Source organism: Microcaecilia unicolor, chromosome 8, assembly GCF_901765095.1.
Source record: "Microcaecilia unicolor chromosome 8, aMicUni1.1, whole genome shotgun sequence".
Classification (NCBI taxonomy): Eukaryota; Metazoa; Chordata; class Amphibia; order Gymnophiona; family Siphonopidae; genus Microcaecilia; species Microcaecilia unicolor.
Window position 1 is genome coordinate 172,537,599 of NC_044038.1, and position 19,686 is coordinate 172,557,284.

Here is a 19,686-nt window from a genome sequence, read left to right on the forward strand (position 1 = left end):
AGAGGACAGAGCCCTGGAGCCCAAATGAGGACAGTGTGGCAAGAAGTAAATTGTGATTGACAGTGTCAAAAGCGGCGGATAGATCGAGGAGGATGAGGATGGAGTAGTGACCTTTGGATTTGGCAAGGAACAGGTCATCTGTCGCGTGTAGGGGGTGAAAGCCGGATTGAAGCGGATCGAGGATGGCATGAGAGGAGAGAAAATCAAGGCAACGGCTGTGAACGGCGCATTCAAGTATCTTGGAGAGGAAGGGTAGGAGGGAGGTGGGGCAGTAGTTGGAGGGACAAGTAGGGTCAAGTGATGGTTTTTTGAGGAGTGGTGTGACAACAGCATGCTTGAAGGTGTCAGGGACAGTTGCAGTGGAGAGAGGTTGAGGATATGACAGATGGGGGGGGTGACAGTAGGAGAGATGGTGTTAAATAAGTTGGTGGGGATGGGGTCAGAAGGACAGGTGGTGCATTTCGAGGAGAAAAGAAGGTGGGCGGTTTCCTCTTCGGGGATGTCAGGAAAAGAGGAGAAGGAGGCCTGGGTTGGTTGATTGAGGGAGTGGGTTAGATGGTGAAGAGGAGGAAAAGGTTTGGTGGTGAATTAGAGGTTGATCTTCTGCACCTTGTCGCGGACGTAGTCAGCCAGTGATTGAGGAGAGAGTGAGGGGGGGAGGGTGGGAGAGAAGGGCACTTTGAGGAGGGAGTTAAGGGTGGTGAAGAGACGATGAGGGTTAGAGCTTAGGGAATTAGTCAATTGGGTGTAATAGGGAGGACTGGAATGAGGATAGCATGAATTTGTAATGAATGAAATCAGTATGGGTACGAGATTTCCTCCAGAGGCGGTCAGCCAATCGGGCGCAGGAGCGAAGGTATCGGGTGCAAGGGGTCAGCCAGGGCTGGGGATTAGTACGCCTTGTGGGGCGGGAGATAGATGGTGCAAGGGTGTCCAGAGCAGAGGAGAGAGTGGCATTGTAAGTGGAGACGGCTTTGTCGACAGACTCGGAGAACATAATGGAAGGGAGAAGATTAGAAATACTAGAGGATAAGGTGGGAGGGTCGACAGCCTGGAGATTCCTGGAAGTAGTGGTTAGTGTTGGGCAGGACTGAGGGGGAGGGTGATGAAGTGTGAAGGTGATCAGGTGATAGTCAGAGAGAGGAAGAGCTGAGGCGCAGAAATTGGAGGGAGAGCAGGTAGAGGAGAGGACGAGGTCAAGACAGTGGCCAGATTGGTGAGTGGGGGTGGTGGAGCTCAGTTGGAGGAGGAGGTTAGAGTGAGTAACTGAGAAGCGTATGAGTCGGATGGGTTATCAGTTTGTATGTTAAAGTCTCCAAAGATGGGGATGAGGGCTCAAGAAAAACAGAGAGCCAGGCATCAAAGTCGGTAAGGAAGGAAGAGAGGGACTTATCAGGGGGGCGGTAAATGACTGCAACTCTGAGTGGTAGCAAGTAGAATAGACGGATGGAGTGAACTTCAAAGGATGAGAAGCAGTGAGACTGCGGTAGGAGGAGAGGTTGAAAACTGCAGGAGGGCGAAAGTAGTAACCCGACACCGCCACCGCGGCCAGTTGGGCGGGGAGAATGGGAGAAAAGATAACCTCCATGGCATAGGGCTGCGACTGAGGCAGAGTCATCAGGGTGAGCCAGGTTTCAGTTAGGGCGAGCAGTTGAAGGGAATGGGAGATGAAGAGATCATGGGTGAAGGAAAGTTTGTTGCAGACCGAGCGGGCATTCCACAGGGCACACGAGAAGAGGAGGGGAATAGAGATAAGATTGGAGACATTGTGGAAACGTTTGCATGGATAGGACGAGGACAGGTGAGGGGGACCTGGATTGGGATTTGCTTCTCAGCACACTTGTGGAGACATTGATATATCAGGCCAGCTTCAGCCTCATCAACGTGCCCGTGTTGGGATGTAATGGAAGTGAATTTTAAAGATTGTTTTTCATCTCTGTCTTGACCGACCAGTGCACTCGGGGTCTGTATTGTTGATTAGAAATAATTCTGTTTAAAAATGGTTGTTTAACTTTGATTGTGTGAAAGTAAGTTGGAATGCAGAAGATAAGACACAGCTCTAATTAATTTGGTATGTGAAGGGGAGGATGGTATTTGTTTTCGGAAGTTCAGCCTGGCCACCTGGACTTGGGAAAGCATGTGACCATGTTCCCACAGTATGGCTTGTTTACCTAAACAGAAAAGCATTCTGTAACTTTCCTTAGCTCTGAATATGAGTTCTGAACCTAATAAAAATGGGAGTTTCTTTCAGTGAAATCAGGAGCTCATCTGTGAGTAACGTACGTACTGCACAGAGGATTTGTTCCTGGTCTGAAAAGCTCCTGGATTTCGCTGTAACGGGCCCCTCCCCCCCTCAGCTGATGATAAGAGCCTGGATGATGTAAGGACCAGTGATGATTGTATGTACAGTGTATTATTGCTTCCTTTCCTGGTCTAAGAACTCTTGGCATTGCTTAGATGTAGAGACCAGTGATGTAATGATTGTTTAGCTAATCATTGTGTGTATATAGCTAATTATTGTATATACCTTAATCATTGTAGAATTTAGCACCTCTAATAAAGGTTTCATTAATACGAATCCAAAAGAATCCACAGTAATTACTGAGTAGTCTGTGTCAGTGAGACAGGCTGTAAATCCATAGCAGTTTATGGGGTTGTCTGGAAGCTGCCTGGAGGAAGGGTGCAAGACCCCTCCTTGGAAATCCCTAAGGAAAGAGCACACATGCATGCGCTTGCACACACACTGGACCTTCCTGTAGTTACAGCCCTTGAATCTGTAAATACAGAGCCTTTCCTGTCCCCTGACTTTTTTTTTTAACTGTTGCAATTTTGAAAAAAAATTCCCTTTCAACTATGAATATTATTTCATAATGCATTTTCTATATGTGAGGCACATTCTACATATGGAAATGGATTTTATAAGATTATGTAGCTCTCTAAGACAAAAATTAACTCAGTACCATCATATTAATATTAAGGTGATAGATGGATCCTCAGACAGCCCATGAGCTTATATTTGCTTTAGCTCAACTATAACCAACTTCCTCATTTTTTTCTTTTTCATTTCTATATCTGAACTTTTATATAATCTTCTTAAAATAGAACACATCTTAAAATGTTCAGTTTCTATTGTGAGGCCACCTTTCCCGACATGAATTCATGTTTCAATAGTCTGATTCAGGGTCGAGGCGCCAAACATTCATGAAACTTCTTTTATGGCCTGTTGTCACCCAGGCCACAAGAGAAGTTTCATGAACATTTGGTGCCATGTTAGGGTACATGTACATAGTTGTACTTTCCTTGAATCAGGTGTACGTTTGTGTGAGAGCATTTGTGCACTGCTGGGGATTATTATAGAGACAGCTTAACAACATAACTTGTCTTTATAATACAGGTGTGTTTTTTATTAGTAGCTACTGTGGTAAAGTTAACTTTCCACGTGTATTAATTTTTCAATACGTTAAGCCAATAAAGTGATCTCAGTCAGTAAAGGTTCCTCCCATCTTAATGAGAGAGGCATTTCATGACCATAGTAACAGCTGCTCTCCTCTAGTGGATAAATGTGCCATGATAAACTAGGCAAAGTCCCCGAAATGGAACAGTTGTGCATTTTATTAATAAATACAGCAACATGTCTGATAAGAAGCCTGTTGTTCTGGAGAAAAAAGTGTATCTTTCAAGGCAGTAATGATTCTTGTCTGTTCCTGAGCAGCAGATGGAGGTAGATAATCTCTGTTTATACTAGTATAAGGGCTGGTGCCTTCTAGAATTCCTCTATTCTCAGTAAGCTTGATCCCATGGCAGACACTCCACAGCCTATGGACCTTGGGGTTTGAACAAGGTCCTAATGCAAGTGTACACTGGGCCTCTGATTGTATACTGTATTACCCTCTCTGTCTGTACTATACCTAATGCAAGTGTAGCCAGGAAAACATTAGTCCACAGGCTGTAGCTTGCAGATCTCACTGGTAAGGGTCCCTGTAGAGGAAGGGGGTTGAAACAGTCAATCATATGAGGTGGTTATAACTCCATAATTGGGCAGCAGATGCCATCTCCAAGGTTTAGGTTAGTAAAATTGCCCCTTTTGGGGAAGGCAGAGAAGCTGATGAAAGAACTAGGCAAGGAAAAGCTTTCATGGTTTTTTTTTTACAGATCCTCCACCAAGAGGAAGGCAGTACAGGCCACACTTTCCTGTGGATCCTGTTCTTGGGGAAGGGACTGGGCTGGTATTCCATCGGGTCATTCCATGCCAAGTGGTCTAAAATTAAAAAAAAGTTCCAACCATCATGTTCTCCAATTTTGTTCAAATTTTATCTGTTGCGCGAGTCAGGTGTTAAACGAAGTTTCCCAAAATTTGAGGTCTCTAACTGCAATAGTTGCAGATCTAGACCCCCTTTTCTGAAAGGTTGTTAGTCCATGAGTGCAGGACATTTACCAAAATGCCATTTTTGGGGTATAATAAAATCCAAACACATTTATAAGAATGGCTAAAAACTTCAAATCCTGTACAGTTTTTGATGCTAATTCCGATGAAATACATTTTAACATTATGGATGCAAAATCCAGTCAAACAAGTTGACTCAAAGTGTGCATCAAAATTGGTCGCGACTCATCAGAACATATTTGGACCAATATTCAGACTGCAACAACTTCCATGCAAACAAAGATACGGACTTGAAATTTTGAACAAGCATTATGCTTGTGCTGGACATAATTCTGCCAGATTTGCAACTAGCCAGCATCTATAACCGCCCTGCAGGATCTCTTCAAAGTTGGCACTGTCAGCGCAAATGGTAAAATGTACCAACGTTCAAAGCCAATTATTATAAAAGAGTCTGCCAGAATCAGCTTGTGAACAGTATCATCTGAAAGAGAAAATTGTGCTCTACAAAACTGATATGTTTTTGTTTTGCAATGCCACCATTAAGTAGCCATTTACTCAGGTCAAAGTATGTTATATTTTGTGTGCACGATGTATTGCGTTGGTCCATGATGGCTGAGCCATTACTGGTTATCACATTGAAACCAGCATCGCCATAGGGGCCACGCCCGATAGCCATGCAGTAACAGCCACAGGTGGGTATCTTTACTGCAGGATCCCAAGCCTGATTGTGGGTTTCTTTACTGCAGGTTCCCAAGCCTGATTGTGTGTTTCTTTACTGTAGGATCCCAAGCCTGATTGTGTGTTTCTTTACTGCAGGTTCCCAAGCCTGCCTTCTTCAGTTACTTCATCATTCTGAAAGCATCATTGATCTGCAAGAGAATGGTTTCAGGGAAACTATATTGCCGACCAGATGATGTCACTGATGGAATAACAGCAATGATAAGTTGTTCTGGGATCCAGCAAGTATCGCGTCTTACCAGCCAATAAAATGAAGTAGTGGGACCATGAGGATGCATAAAGCTTATGAAAGCATCTTTCTGTTCAACTGACGATTCACAAACATTTCCAATCCACCATTTATTTTCATAAATGCAAGCAACATACTGCCCAGGCTGAAGATTTGTGACTTTATCTATTTGTTCAGCATCACTAATTTTTGCCAAAAATGATGTTGCATCCTTTGAAACTCTGCTGACTTGAATTGTTGTTTTATCAATGGGCAAAAAATGATGGTTTTCTCTCTTGCCAACTAGAGTGTATCCTTGCTGGAATCTTTCTTCTTGTGAAGCTTTTTCTTCTGCAACTTCCTCATTGCTGATGAAAAAGAAATTAATTCCATTTATATTTTCATTGCATAGTAACATAGTAGATGACGGCAGAAAAAGACCTGCACGGTCCACCCAGTCTGCCCAACAAGATAAACTCACATGTGCCATTTTTTGTGTATACCTTACCTTGATTTGTACCTGTCTTTTTCAGGGCACAGACCGTATAAGTCTGCCCAGCACTATCCCCACCCTCCCAACCACCAGCCCCGCCTCCCACCACCAGCTCTGGCACAGACCGTATAAGTCTGCCCAGCACTATCCCCGCCTCCCAACCACCAGCCCCGCCTCCCACCACCAGCTCTGGCACAGACCGTATAAGTCTGCCCAGCACTATCCCCACCTCCCAACCACCATCCCTGCCTCCCACCACCAGATTCTAACACCTGAAAAGATCTTCAGGTGTTAGAATCTGGTTTGCTGATGGATGCTGCAGAGTTGCTCTTGCTGCCAATCGTTTTGTTGTGCCTCCAATGCCATCACAAGGTGACTTTCCATGGCTTGTTCCAAAAAAATTCCAATCAGCTTTTATATCAAAATCTTCCTCATGATGGCATAAGTTAAGGAAATTCTTGAAGTTCCTATACTGTGCTGCTGAACCATCACTAAAGTAGTAGATGTAGCTTATTTTATCAAACTTCATCTTGAGATAATTACTTTTTTAATGTAAACATGGACAGTAATTGTATTGTGTCGCAGGCAGTCACTAATAACACAAAGATTCACACATTGGACCTCTTCAGTTTCGCAGTAGTAGACTGCAAATGGATGGACTGTTGCTTGACTGTTTTCCCAGTGAAAGCCTTGCACTGCATCTTGAACTACAAATGAATAGTTCTCTGCAAAATCCATTAGTATTATAAATTCATCTTTTTTCAAATCACTTTTCAGAGCTTTCAAATGCTGACTTTGATGCTTGGAAATGTAGTGATAAGACAGGTTCCAAATTTTGTCCGCAATTTCTTCAACATATTCTTCCGTTGCAAGCTGCTTTGTTTCTAAAGTATCCCTGTCAGTATGAACCCATTGTTTATACTCGATTAGTTCTTCAGGGTCATAATCTTTGAAATATGTAGCAATCGCTGCTTCTACTCCTTCTGGACCAGGGCAATTTTCACAATGATGAAGCATACAATCCTTGGTTTCCAGGCTGCAAACGGCTTTGCTAAGAAGTTCCTTGTAGTCGTCCTTGATTGGTGCTCCAATGAGCATAAGCTTTACATTTTGATGTATTGTGCAGATACAAACTGAGTGCATTCAAGCAGAGCCAACTGTAACACACCACTTTGGTCTAAGTTCGCAAAACTTTGAGAAGCCAATTTCTGGTCCATTTTGATTCCGATAAGACACATACTTTTCCCTTTAAATTGCAAAACAGCAACCGTTTTTGCTTGTCCGTCTTTGTTCCTGAAATTCTAACAGGCACACAGTCTTTCTTCCCTGGACAAAGTCTACTGAATTCATCATCTTCAAAAAAATCTTGTACTTTCTGAACAACTTCAGATGAGAGCTTCCTTCCTTGGCGATTTGCTGGAACAGCTAAAATACTTTGCTCAGCCTTCAGTTTTCTGGCTTGCTTTACCATTCTTTCTGATACATCAAAGGCTGTTACTGTCCTTTAATTGTCCAGCTTCTTGGAACTAAGGTCAATATTTGAACCTTTTCCTTATGATTTGATACTTTAAATTTTTCTTTCAAATCTTCTATAAGATTATCGAGGTCTGCACAATTATTACATCCTGGCCTACTTTTACGTGGTTGTTCGTGGTAATTGATCCCCACAGCAGCAGCAATTTGGTTTCCAATTAAACTTTGTGCTTCAGAAATCTTTCTTTTTGCGTAGCTTGGCTTATCTCTATCACTTAGTTGTCTCCTTTTCAGTGGTGAAGCACCAACAAATGGTAAACTTTTGTTGATGGATGGTTCAGTTTCATTCGTTGTGAAATCTTGTTCAGATTGGGATGATGATGATGCTGATGGTTCTAGCTTTTTATTTAGTGTCGACTTGCAGGCAGGGGAAAGCTTCTGACCTGGTTTTATATTTATCACTTCTTTTTTATTTAGCTCACAAAGTTTGGCAGCTGTTTTAATATCAATCACTCTAAGTCCAGCTCTTACATTATGATTCTTCTTCTTGAATGGGTTGCAACATTTCTTTTGCATTGATTGATATTCACTTAGGAAAAGGGATTCATGGTGAAAGCAAATGACGGAATCGTCATCAAGTTTTGCTTCTGAATGCATAAGAAGCTATTTCTGGTCACATTCTGTGAAATCCCCAAAAGGTTTGAATCCTGCCTTCTTAGCATAGAAGAGATTACATGGCACTTTGATGTACCAGCATTTTTCCCAATTGAACAGGGAGCCAAGGCTTCTTCATTTTTCTTGTCTTCTGACATCTATAATTAAATGGTACAACAGATGATAAACACACTTTTAAAAAGATTTTATTAAGCTGGAATATTCACCTGAGATGGCACGACCAAACTGATAACATCACACAATAAACGATTGGACAATCAACAAATAAAATACGAATGTAATATAATAATTTGCTCCGCCAACATTCAAATGGCTCACTGGGATTGTAACCACCTGCTGACGTCACTCCTCCAACGTTCTCCGTCCCCCCTCCCTCCCAGTTCGCTGGGACTGGGCGGGAGGGATGGAGGGACAGAGGGAGGGGGGACACTGGAACTCGGAGGGTGGAGGGATGGAGGCCTGGAACTCAGAGGGAGGTGGAGGGGCAGGGGAGAGATGCTGCACATGGATAGATGGAGGGGGCAGGGCACAGAGGACGTTGCCTGCATATAGATGGAGGCAGGGAGGGGATGACCCTGGAATTCGGAGCAGGGAGGGAGGGGGACGACCCTGGAACTCGGAGGGAGGGGGGACCTGGCACACACACTCGCACCCAGTATCACTCTCTCTCTGTCTCACACACACTCGCACATTCACTCTCTCACACATACACACTCCAAGGAAAACCTTGCTAGCACCCGTTTCATTTGTGTCAGAAACAGGCCTTTTTTACTAGTGAATAAATAATTATATCAATACTTTTAAGCGACTATTAAGACTCAATTTCCTAGAAATGAAGAAAAAGTAGCGCATCAAGCGTACTAAATATAACATACTTTGACCTGAGTAAATGGCTACTTAATGGTGGCATTGCAAAACAAAAACATAGTGTTGTAGAGCACAATTTTCTCTTTCAGATGATACTGTTCACAAGCTGATTCTGGCAGACTCTTTTATAATAATTGGCTTTGAACATTGGTACATTTTACCATTTGCGCTGACAGTGCCAACTTTGAAGAGATCCTGCAGGGCGGTTATAGATGCTGGCTAGTTGCAAATCTGGCAGAATTATGTCCAGCACAAGCATAATGCTTGTTCAAAATTTCAAGTCTGTATCTTTGCATGAAAGTTGTTGCAGTCTGAATATTGCTTCAAATATGTTCCGATGAGTCGCGACCAATTTTGATGCACACTTTGAGTCAACTTGTTTGACTGGATTTTGCATCCATACTGTTAAAATGTATTTCATCAGAATTAGCATCAAAAACTGTACAGGATTTGAATTTTTTTAGCCATTCTTATAAATGTTTGGATTTTATTATACCCCAAAAATGACATTTTGGTAAATGTCGCACGCTCATGGACTGACAGCCTTTCAGAAAAGGGGGTCTAGATCTGCAACTATTGCAGTTAGAGACCTCAAATTTTGGGAAACTTTAACACCCGACTCGCGCAACAGATAAAATTTGAACACAATTGGGAGACATGATGGTGGGAAGGTTTAGACCACTTGGCATGGAATGACCCCATCTACAAGGAATGGGGCAAAAGGCACCCTCTTTAAAGGCAAGGAGAGTCTAACACAGGCCCCTCATTTTCACATGGAAAACTTGCAGTTTCAATACAGCAGTGAGGCCAGGTGAATTTCTCTCCTCCTAGTTCTGTGTATTGGGCAGCTATTTTCAATGCAGAGCAATGCCCTTTGAGCTGGCCCAGACCTGCTTCAAGGTCATGCTAGTGGTGGCCTTTCTTTACAGATCTGGGGTTAGATACAACCCCCTTCTGGGTAACTAGCTCACCCAAGCAAGATCCCTTTTCCATCTTGCTGATGTAAACAGTCACTTCAATTCAAGGAGCTAGCAAGTATGGAGCAATTTTTATAGCTTAAAGACTGGAAATAAGGTTGTTGATCATGTTGTAATATATTGCCACTCCCACAATGGATTTGGGTTTTCAAGGGGATAATAGATGGAAAGCTGTGTCTGCATTATTTGGTGTCCATAGAAAACACCAGTTACCAGTAAGCAACTTTGCTTTCTCTATAGCAAGTCAGGCCTAGAGTACTCCCTTGCAGTCAGGTTTGCAGGATATCAGTAATGAATGTGCAATGGAGGCAGCGTATGCAAACCCAATTAATGCATATTTATTGGATATCCTACGCACCTGACTGAATAGTAGTAGCTCTGCAAATCAGTAAGTGGTTTGAACCATCCAGTTTGTTGAAGGGGTACCTTTCAGACCTCTTGCAACAGATCTCACCCTCAGAACAGATGCCTCTCCCCAGGGATGAGGAGCACATCTTCAATATACACAAGGCCTATGGGCCAAAACAAAGTTCACACCACCATCACTAATCCTTGAACTCCATGCAGTGTACCATGTGATTACTGCTTTCAAACATACACATCAGGGGGAAACACTTATGCATGGACAACCAAGTCACCATGTTTTACTTGAATAAAGAGGACTAGAGATTTTGTATCTAAGTGTCAAGAAGCATATCTGGACCACTTGCAGCTGGGTGCCTTTTTTGCAGCCTAGGGATTCACAAGTGTCCTTGCAGACAAGCACAGCAGATCAGGATTCCATGGCAGTGGGGACTTGACAAAATTTCAACTTTATAACTCATACAGTTGACCTGTTTGCCACAGACCAACAAAATTTTACCCATTCTGCTCCAGAGTCCTTTCGACTCAAAGTCTCTCTTTAGATTCCTTTTGTCTATAAGATGTCTATAATTGTTAGCTATAATGTTCTATTTCAGGTATGCTGCACTATTTCCCATCCTCCATCTTTCTTTACTATCAGCCTCATAAAGGAATTTCTGGCTGATCACAAAGTGATGGGACCTCCTGTTGCTATAACTCAGCTACCTGGTATAACTTGTTACAAATGTAATTTACTGAGAAGAGGTATGGCAAGCCTCCAGCACATATGCAGCACCTATGATTGGTCCAGGGTAGATGAGAGGTGGATGCTCACCAGTCTATAAAACCACGCTGCAGCCAAAAACTCTGAAAAACTAGCCATGTTTGGAAAGAGTTTTAGATTCATCCCATAGCCTATTTTTTCCCTGAAGGGGATGCTCTTCCCCCTTCGTAGAAACTAATTCTCTATTGCTAAGAATCTTTTTCATTTTTTTCTTCCTTTCTCTCTGTTCTGTGACCTTTGTATGAGGAATAAACTTTCCTTCCTCTTTATATAAATTAGTCTGATTACTTAAGTACCAGAGGTACTGATGTTAAGAGTTTGTAAGTTTGTTACAACTTGCAACTGATGTCTGATACTGTGCTGGTGGGTATTATTAGCATTTGTATAGCGCTACACACCTGATACAAAGAGACAGTCCCTGCTCAAAAGAGCTTACAATCTAAATACTTTTTTTTTTTCTTCTCCAATTCCTGTCCAATATGTTTAGAGAATATCAACCAAATACACAGCACCCTTACATGAAGGGCCTTGTGTGTTGCTTCCTTATGATTCCATTTATTTCAAAGGTCATCCAAGATGCTGTGGACATTGTTGTTTGCAACTGACCTCAGCAGCCCTGGTACCCCTGGCTTTACACAACACTATTCATGTAGGATCACATCTTCTCACAGCAGGAAAGCCATACAAGTTGAAGCACTTCCTGAAAGCTAATTGCGCTGGTACCTTAAGGCCCTTTGGGTCAGTAAAAATTGTTTTTCCACCATGGAACTGTTAACAGCTGCTTCCTTTGTGAGAAAGTGCATCTACTACCACACAGTGTAGAAGAGAACCAAGGAGTCTGCTTACAATCAGCAAGGTGGGGAAAAGGAGTCACACACCCTATTGTGGAAGCATTTAACTGTGAATCTAGGAGATCATGTCCAGGCAAGCATGCTGCAGTGATGGCTACTAAGTATGTCTGCATTATCCTATGGACAAATAATGTAAGCGTAAAAGATAAGACTGTTTAAACCTGGTACTTGAGTCAGTAGTTTATTGCTGCATTACAGCTGTAAAAAGTGATCAGTAATTCAACTCGTTCTCAGTCCTAACTGCCAGCTGCAACAGTTGACATAGAACACACAAGAACTAAAATAGAGAAAAGCAGATTTTACATTTTATTGTAAACCAAGTCCTGAAAGACCATATACATTTTATTTTCAAATATTGACTTGAACAATTGTACAGCAGGTTACCCTACTGAAAAGCAAAAATGGAGCAGGGGGACCAAACCTTGCAGGTGTTGCTTCTCAGAAGCTTACATGAGCGACATTCCTAGAAAACATTTTGACATTGTCTTGTCCATTTTATCCTCAATACTCCTACACATTAAATAAAGCAGTTCTCATGTCTTTAAATCCCACAGCCTTTCTGGACGGACAAGCACCAACTTCTTCCTTGAGATTCATTAATTTGCATTGCAGCTTCCCCCTCCCCTGCTAGAAAATGGGGGGGGGGGGGGGTGTAAAATGTCCATTCTAATTCTCCAGGGAACCTCTAAAGTGGGCATATCTTTATTTCTGGAACTTTTTAACCCCTCAAACCAACTCTAGGGTGAAAGTACAATACAGGGCTACAGCCAGCTTGCACCTGTTACTTTAAATGGAGCCAGTTCTGGAAATATGTATTTAGCATGTAACATTTACTTACATAGAGCTACTGCAATTATATCTAGTAGATAGTTCATGATTTAATCCCTTCATTTTTACAATCATTAGGAAAAGGCATTTTTTGCAGGACTTGCTGCAAATACATGGAGATAATTAAAGACTTTAGAAGGGATTAAGTGTTTTCATGCCAAAAAGTTATATCTAGTTTAGACTTATGTTTAGGATTTCTGTACAATTAGGTGACACTTGTGCTTCACAGTTCAAAACTGAAGGGAATTTTAGTTGAGACTACTTCAGTCTGCATAGCAAAACCAATGCAATGAAAACCTACTAGAGCTTAGCTAATTAAAGTCACCCTTGCTCATGGTAATGGTCATATTTAGGAGCAACTTATTTCTGATCAGATCCATCTCTAGCTCCAACTTCTGTAGCAAAATGCAGCTGTGGAATATGCAGTCCTTAGCCTGCAGAAGGACTTCTCAAATAGTTGCTTCAATGCTTTTTCTAATTTTAGTTATAGATTTGGACATGTATAAAGTTTGCTTTTACTAGTATTTCAGAATAGTGTTCAAATTAGAGTATGCCGTAATGGGACATCTCCCAGACATACCCAACATCTGCTTCTGCACTACCCCCTCATTCTGTAACAAGGTGCTTTGCTTATAGAATACTGCCATCCTGGCCTTAAGTGTACACTTACACATGTGTAAGGCAATGTAACATGGCTGTAATTGTCAAAGGGGAAAGGGGGTAGGCAGGGCCAAGGACCAACATTTATGCACTAGAATTTACATAAGTGTCATGTTTAGGCCCGTTTCTACCATCCCTAGAGCTGGCACAAGTTTGCATACCTGCATTTAGACACATTAATGCCAATTTATATAATAGTGGACACTTACATGCATGTCCTTCTAGAACAGGCTTGCTGCCTGCATTGAGTGCACAATTATTGAACTGCCTTCTAAGTGCCATGATTTTTAAATGAACTTTTAACGGTATTGAGACATTGCATTTGTATCACTTCATTCTGCTTCAACTAAAAGAAAAATACCAAGTTTCACATAAGAACATGCATAAGTAAGATGTTAAGTGTGTGTTTTATGTGACCAATTCTGCCACTAAGTAGCCTCCTTAATAAAGTTCACATTGCTTATTTATTCAAATAAAGCAGCCCATGCATCTGATCAGTGCATTAGTTTATTAAGTCTCTCTGGATGCAAGAGAATAGCAGAGTCCACAAGGACACAAATACAAGATGGATGTTTTTAGGACAAGGCAAATCCAAGGATCAGGATTTTTTTTTTTTTAAGGGAGAAAGGTAATTGCTAAAAAGAGCTTTGGAACCTAATAAGAGATTTGTGAAATTCTGTGCAATAATTGCATGCATTCTTCTAAGCATCCAGAAAGCCACATTTTTCATTCAACATCTGAAAGTTCTAGGTGCCTTATGAAAAAGGTGAACAAACTGAACTGCTGGCCACCATCAGCAAGCCAACCAACCTTTGGTCTTTGTATTACTTGACCTTCTTTAATACGATAAGACCCACATAATGTATCCTTCACAATCCACATGTATATAAATGTTCACCGTAACAATTCAGCTTTCACTCCCCCTATCAAAAAAGGAAAGGGGTGCTGAAATAAGAAAAAACTGTTCTTATTTTGAGGTAGACCACACAAATATCTGAGCCTAGTCACTATTGTGTGCCATTACATAGTGTCTATTGGGATCCGATTCCTTTAGGTTTAGGAAAGGACTAAGATTGCAAGAAAGGATCTTGAAGATTTGTTGAAATTTTGGCATCTCAACTGCATGCTGAGCCACAGTAGTGTTACATACTCCATTGTTAATAGCTTGTCATTTTAGAGAACTTAAAAATCAGTACATGTGTAAGCATTAAGGGTTTTTGGGTCAATGCAAAAAGGCTCAGATGAGAAGTCAAAAATATTTGTGCATTTCAGCCATATTGCTCTGGGCTATTGCATATCTTCCAGCTTCCATTATTGAAATGTGCATTCATGCAACTTCACACAGATATACTGGCATAAAGTTCTTCTATTTGTTTTTTGAAGTAATCCCTCAGTTCTCGTCTCTTGGCCTTTAGTGTTGGTGTCAGCAACCCATTTTGTATGGAAAACATATCTGGATGTATGTAAATGGCTTTCACCTGAAACAGATTTGTAATAAAAGCAATTAGATAGCTATAGTGAATGCTGGATTTACATAAGCGATTCTGCTTAATCCAGTTAAGATAGGAAATAAGCCTGCAACATCAAGTTTTATCAACTGATTTGTCCTATTACTGTCTATTATGGTAATATCAATATTAGAGTGCCAATTAACAAGTTCTTGTAAGAAGCATTCGCCACGTGTCTAGTCAAATTGGAATGGAGGCAAAGTTAGTGACTAGTTTAAGGAGATTTTAAAGTAATGTCAAGGCAGACAGATCTTGAAACACTCATTCGAGGGTGTTGGCCATTAGAAGAATACATTAAAACTAACTTTCAGTAATGAGCAGGATGAGATGGGGGTTCCAGATAAAGCTCTACCCTTGAAAAGTTCTTTGGGAGACAGCAGTTCCTACGCTGCGTAAGTTGGAACTAAGCTGAAACATTAAGTTAGGGAATTGCTGTTTCCGACTGCCTCTCCTCTTTACTCTGCTAAACAGCATTCCCCCCCCCCCCCCAGATACATGTGTAGGGATTAGAAATAGTCAAGCCATGTTCTGCATGCTTTCCCCCACTTTCCTGAATAACCCAAAAAGTACCACAGTGGTACACAGGCATTCCCAGCAGTCTAAATTAAACTACTGTGGGAGCCCTTTTTATTAAAACATGAATGTGCAGCAAGAATTTGTCATACTGAACTTCAAAATAGTTTACTGCAGAGCTGTTTCCATTCCAAACATGCTAATGGCACACTGGGCTCATGAGTGGCAGAAGTGAATACAGTATTTTTAAATGTCAATACTAACTTATCCAAAGACTGTGGAACTATTTCTTCTAAAGTCAAGCTCTTTCTCCTCCAGTACTGCATGAAGCTGAATAGCTGGGTGTATCTTGATCTCAAGTATTACATAGCACACATCCTTTTAGTGTATTCATGAGATGCGCACCAAGCACCCTGAAAGTAGATACCAAAACCCTCCCCTCCCACTGAATCTGTGAACACATGGAGGGCAGACAATGTGATAGGGGCATCATGCCAAAAGGATATTCCATTAAAATTAGTCAAGAACGTCTCCCAAACCCCCAGGTTGGCCTTAATATCTTGAGTGACCCGGATATGGTAATGTGCCCGTTGACAACCCTTGAGTCGCTAAAGCCAATTTCCTTGCGAAAATGCGCCCCATGGGAATGACCCACGTAGCAAAGCATAACAGCCCCAATAATTCTTGAAATTGTTTTAACGTGGCCTTGCACTTCTGACGCAATTGCCGGACTGCTGTCAGCAATTTAGAAATCTTGTCATATGGAAGCCGGGAAAATTGGCCTCGTACATCCAACTCAATACCCAGAAAAGTGAGCACACTGCTGGGCCCCACAGTTTTATCAGCCACCAATGGTATGCCAAACTGCCTCGCCACCTCCGTGAACACATGCAACATAGCTGCGCGCTGACAAGCATCTCGTCCAATGCACAAGAAATCGTCCAGATAAATGGACCAGGGCCCCTCCCGGGGCAACCTCAATGTTTGTTATATTACTATCATGGTCTAACATTATCACGTAACCCAAAATATAATACCAAATGTCTATTCTCTTCTTATTTCCACTATTCATGATGTATTGTAAGCCACATTGAGCCTGCAAAGAGGTGGGAAAATGTGGGATACAAATGCAGTAAATAAAATTACAAAATGTCATTGTTAAAACTTGTCTGTAAAGTATAAGAATTAGTGAAAAGAAAGCACTTCTATTCTTCCTGTCCAAACATTTTATAACCAGTTATTGTAACGTATGAATACCTTCTGCCCAAGCAGCAGCATTAATAAAAAAGATAATATTTTGCTCTTACCTGTTCAAAGGAGTGGAGTCCACCTTCTTTCCCTAGCCTCACCATATCTTCCATTATTGCTTTTTTGACTTCCTGCACAGAACACAAGAATTCAGTATCTTAAATCACACTGGGAAAAAGCATACAAATGTTCATAAGTTCTCTGTACATGGCTTTGGGCAAAGTAAAAAAAAAAAAAAAAGTTACCATTAAAATGCCACCTGAAGCCACTGATATGTAGATGCTGTAAGATGGTCAAAGTCAATATAGACAAATCCTGTTCAACACAGCATTTTCTGCCGCTGAACCAGTTTGGGGAATTGGGAAGCCATTGTCAAATTCCCATTTTACTGTTCCAATTTGTACTTATAAATGCTAAAGAAGGCACAATTATAAAAACTTTTCTTGAAAACAGGCATGGGGGAAAAAAAAGCTTTACTAAAGAAAGATGTAGTCCATTATAAAATATTAATTAGTTGAGTTGAACCTTTTGAGATCAATTCACTAAGATTCTCCTAGTCTACTGGAGCCCTTAGAATGGCACACAGGATGAGCAGTGTTCATTTTCCAGATCTAAAAGAAGGTGTATTCTACTTATTACTCCTGCTGCAGTTCAGGGCTAATCTGGAGATCTAGTAAACAAGCAGTTAAAGCCTTCCTCTGCTTTTTAAGGAAAAGCAACACATTTAATAGAATACACACTGTATTTTGACAAAGCTGTGTATGAGAGCCATCAAATCCTTTTTTCTTTGCCCAAGCTGGCATGACCTCTGAATCAGGAACGACGATTCCCACTAAGGCAGCCTAGAATAAGGAACAAACAACAAAACTGAATATACAACTAGCTGTATGGTTCCTAAAAATCAGATGTATCAAAATCTCAATAGGGCTGAATGGGACAGGCAACACTACCATTACATCTACAGTATTAAGTGACAGCTATTACTGGTAGTTACATATGATACACCACTCAATTTGACTTAATCAGATACATGATGGCGGTGACAAAGATTACACTGTTCAAAGTGGAAGCCTTGTTTTGAGGCAAAGAGCAGGCTGTAAATATTTGAAAAAAAAAAAAAAACATTCAGCATTGTCAGTGTATTTAAGATTCAAGTTTAGTGTTTACAGAAAATGGCATTTATCAAGTTGCACTATGAACACTTTGGAGAACTGCAATAGTGAATAGTGCAAATCTCTAGTGTAGGTGTTGCATTGATATAGGATTTGGACTCTGGTAGTTGTCTGGGTGAGGAATAGCCTAGTGGTTAGTGCAGTGGACTTTGATCCTGGGGAACTGGGTTTGATTCCCACTGCAGCTCCTTGTGACTGTGGGCAAGTCACTTAACCCTCCATTGCCCCAGGTACAAAATAAGTACCTGTATATATGTAAACTGCTTTGAATGTAGTTGATATACCACCTTTCTGTGGTATTTTGCAAGTCTCATTTCCCTACAAGAGATCAGATTTGTGTTCCAGTTTGGATGATAATTATATTCTACACCCAACATGAAAACTAGGAATTATAATGGAGCAAACCAGCAAATACTGTAGGTGCTGAGACAATGAGAACCAGTTCCTATGGTGTTTTGCTGGCTTGCTGTGTGAAACTACTAGTCCTACACAATTATACACAGTATACACACAGTGTTCCATGCTATGAGAGCAAACACTCCATTTTTGCTCCATTGTTATTCAGACAGGTATATTGCCAAAACACAGCTGTGTCTTTAAAAACTGGATTTTTTTTTATTTTAAAATAAAAAAAGTTTTCATCTAGGACTTCTTTTTTTGGAGCACACTTCTTTTGCTGTTGCTTATTCATGAGGCTGATACTGAGCTGAAATGAACTTAACGTAAATCACCTTAAACCACAGCTGGTGCGTGATATCAAGATGATGAAAGTGGAGAAAAATACCTCAGTAGTCAACGCATGGTAGCAGACCAATAATTGCACTCAATGCCCGCAATTCACCGACTCAGTTCTTTTTGGTCAAAAAACTCCACTGTGTATGAGTAAAGGTATGTGTGACCAGTTATGAATGAAAAACTTAAAATGGTCTAAATCATAATGCTTGGCATCTGATATATTATGAGCTATTCCTTAGCATTTAAATCTGCCCGTGATGCTACTTAGCTTTTACATTTGCCCAACGGGGCTCTCCGTTTCACTCAATTAGAGTTTCTTCGGGGCCAAATCTCGATGCCTTGCAAAGTGGCGTCCACTGTTCTTGTGACGCTTTTTCATGAGGACCTGTTACTCCCTCTGGTCATTAATTAGTATAAAAAGCAATGCTGATAGAGCCACAAGATATTTGAACCAACTCTGTCCTCATGCATAGTATATGAGCACTTCCATTACTGAGTATCGTGTGCTCAACGTGATTTAGCTCTTGTTCTATAATCTCTTGCCTAGTGAATGTACCCTGATGTACAGGCAGATGGTGCCTTTTCATGTTATTCAATGCAGTTATTGGCCACAATTTGCCCGTTTCACACCATTTAACAACTTTGTCTCCAAGGAGAATCATTCCTGGCTACTCTTGTTAGTGTTCTGCTTCAATAACAAACAGCACTGCTTATGTCTAAAGATAAGACCAAACTTGTCCAAGCACTCAACTTCAAAGGAATCGTATACAGCTCTAGAACAGCACAGCTCTCATCTGTACACCTTTGTACTTCTGACTTACTGCTTTATAAAAGCAACTCTATGAAATGCAGGCTGCACCTGATGGTCATTGGAAAATTAAGATCTTATTGTTAAAAAGCTACTCTATGAAATGCAGGCTGCACCTGATGGTCATTGGAAAATTAAGATCTTATTGTTAAAAAGCTACTCTATGAAATGCAGGCTGCACCTGATGGTCATTGGAAAATTAAGATCTTATTGTTAAAAAGCTAGAGTATGAACCTTCCTTCCAGGCCTTCATATTCAATTATATCTGCAGCTTTGACATCCTCAATTACTGCACAGACTGAATATTAAGGCCTGGAAGGTCAATACATTCAACATTTTGCTTGCTACTGATGGAGTTATTCCCAGATATCAGGACCTGTGTGGGCTTCAGCTTTGTATATCCAGTTTTTAGGCAGGGTACC

General features: G+C 41.1%; 1 protein-coding gene across 2 annotated transcripts in view; it reads right to left on the reverse strand.

The window, feature by feature from the left end:
* Window positions 1–12,570: 12,570 nt before the first annotated feature.
* The window catches only part of ACSL6 (acyl-CoA synthetase long chain family member 6), a 51,755-nt gene continuing 44,639 nt past the window's right edge, over window positions 12,571–19,686 (reverse strand). For both annotated transcript variants that reach the window (XM_030212624.1, XM_030212625.1), the window contains exons 19-21: window positions 17,290–17,391; window positions 16,609–16,680; window positions 12,571–14,758 (exon numbers count right to left, since the gene is read on the reverse strand). In XM_030212624.1, coding sequence (XP_030068484.1) covers window positions 14,618–14,758; window positions 16,609–16,680; window positions 17,290–17,391 — 315 coding nt within the window. In that variant the 3' untranslated portion in view covers window positions 12,571–14,617. The remainder of the gene's footprint in view (window positions 14,759–16,608; window positions 16,681–17,289; window positions 17,392–19,686) is intronic.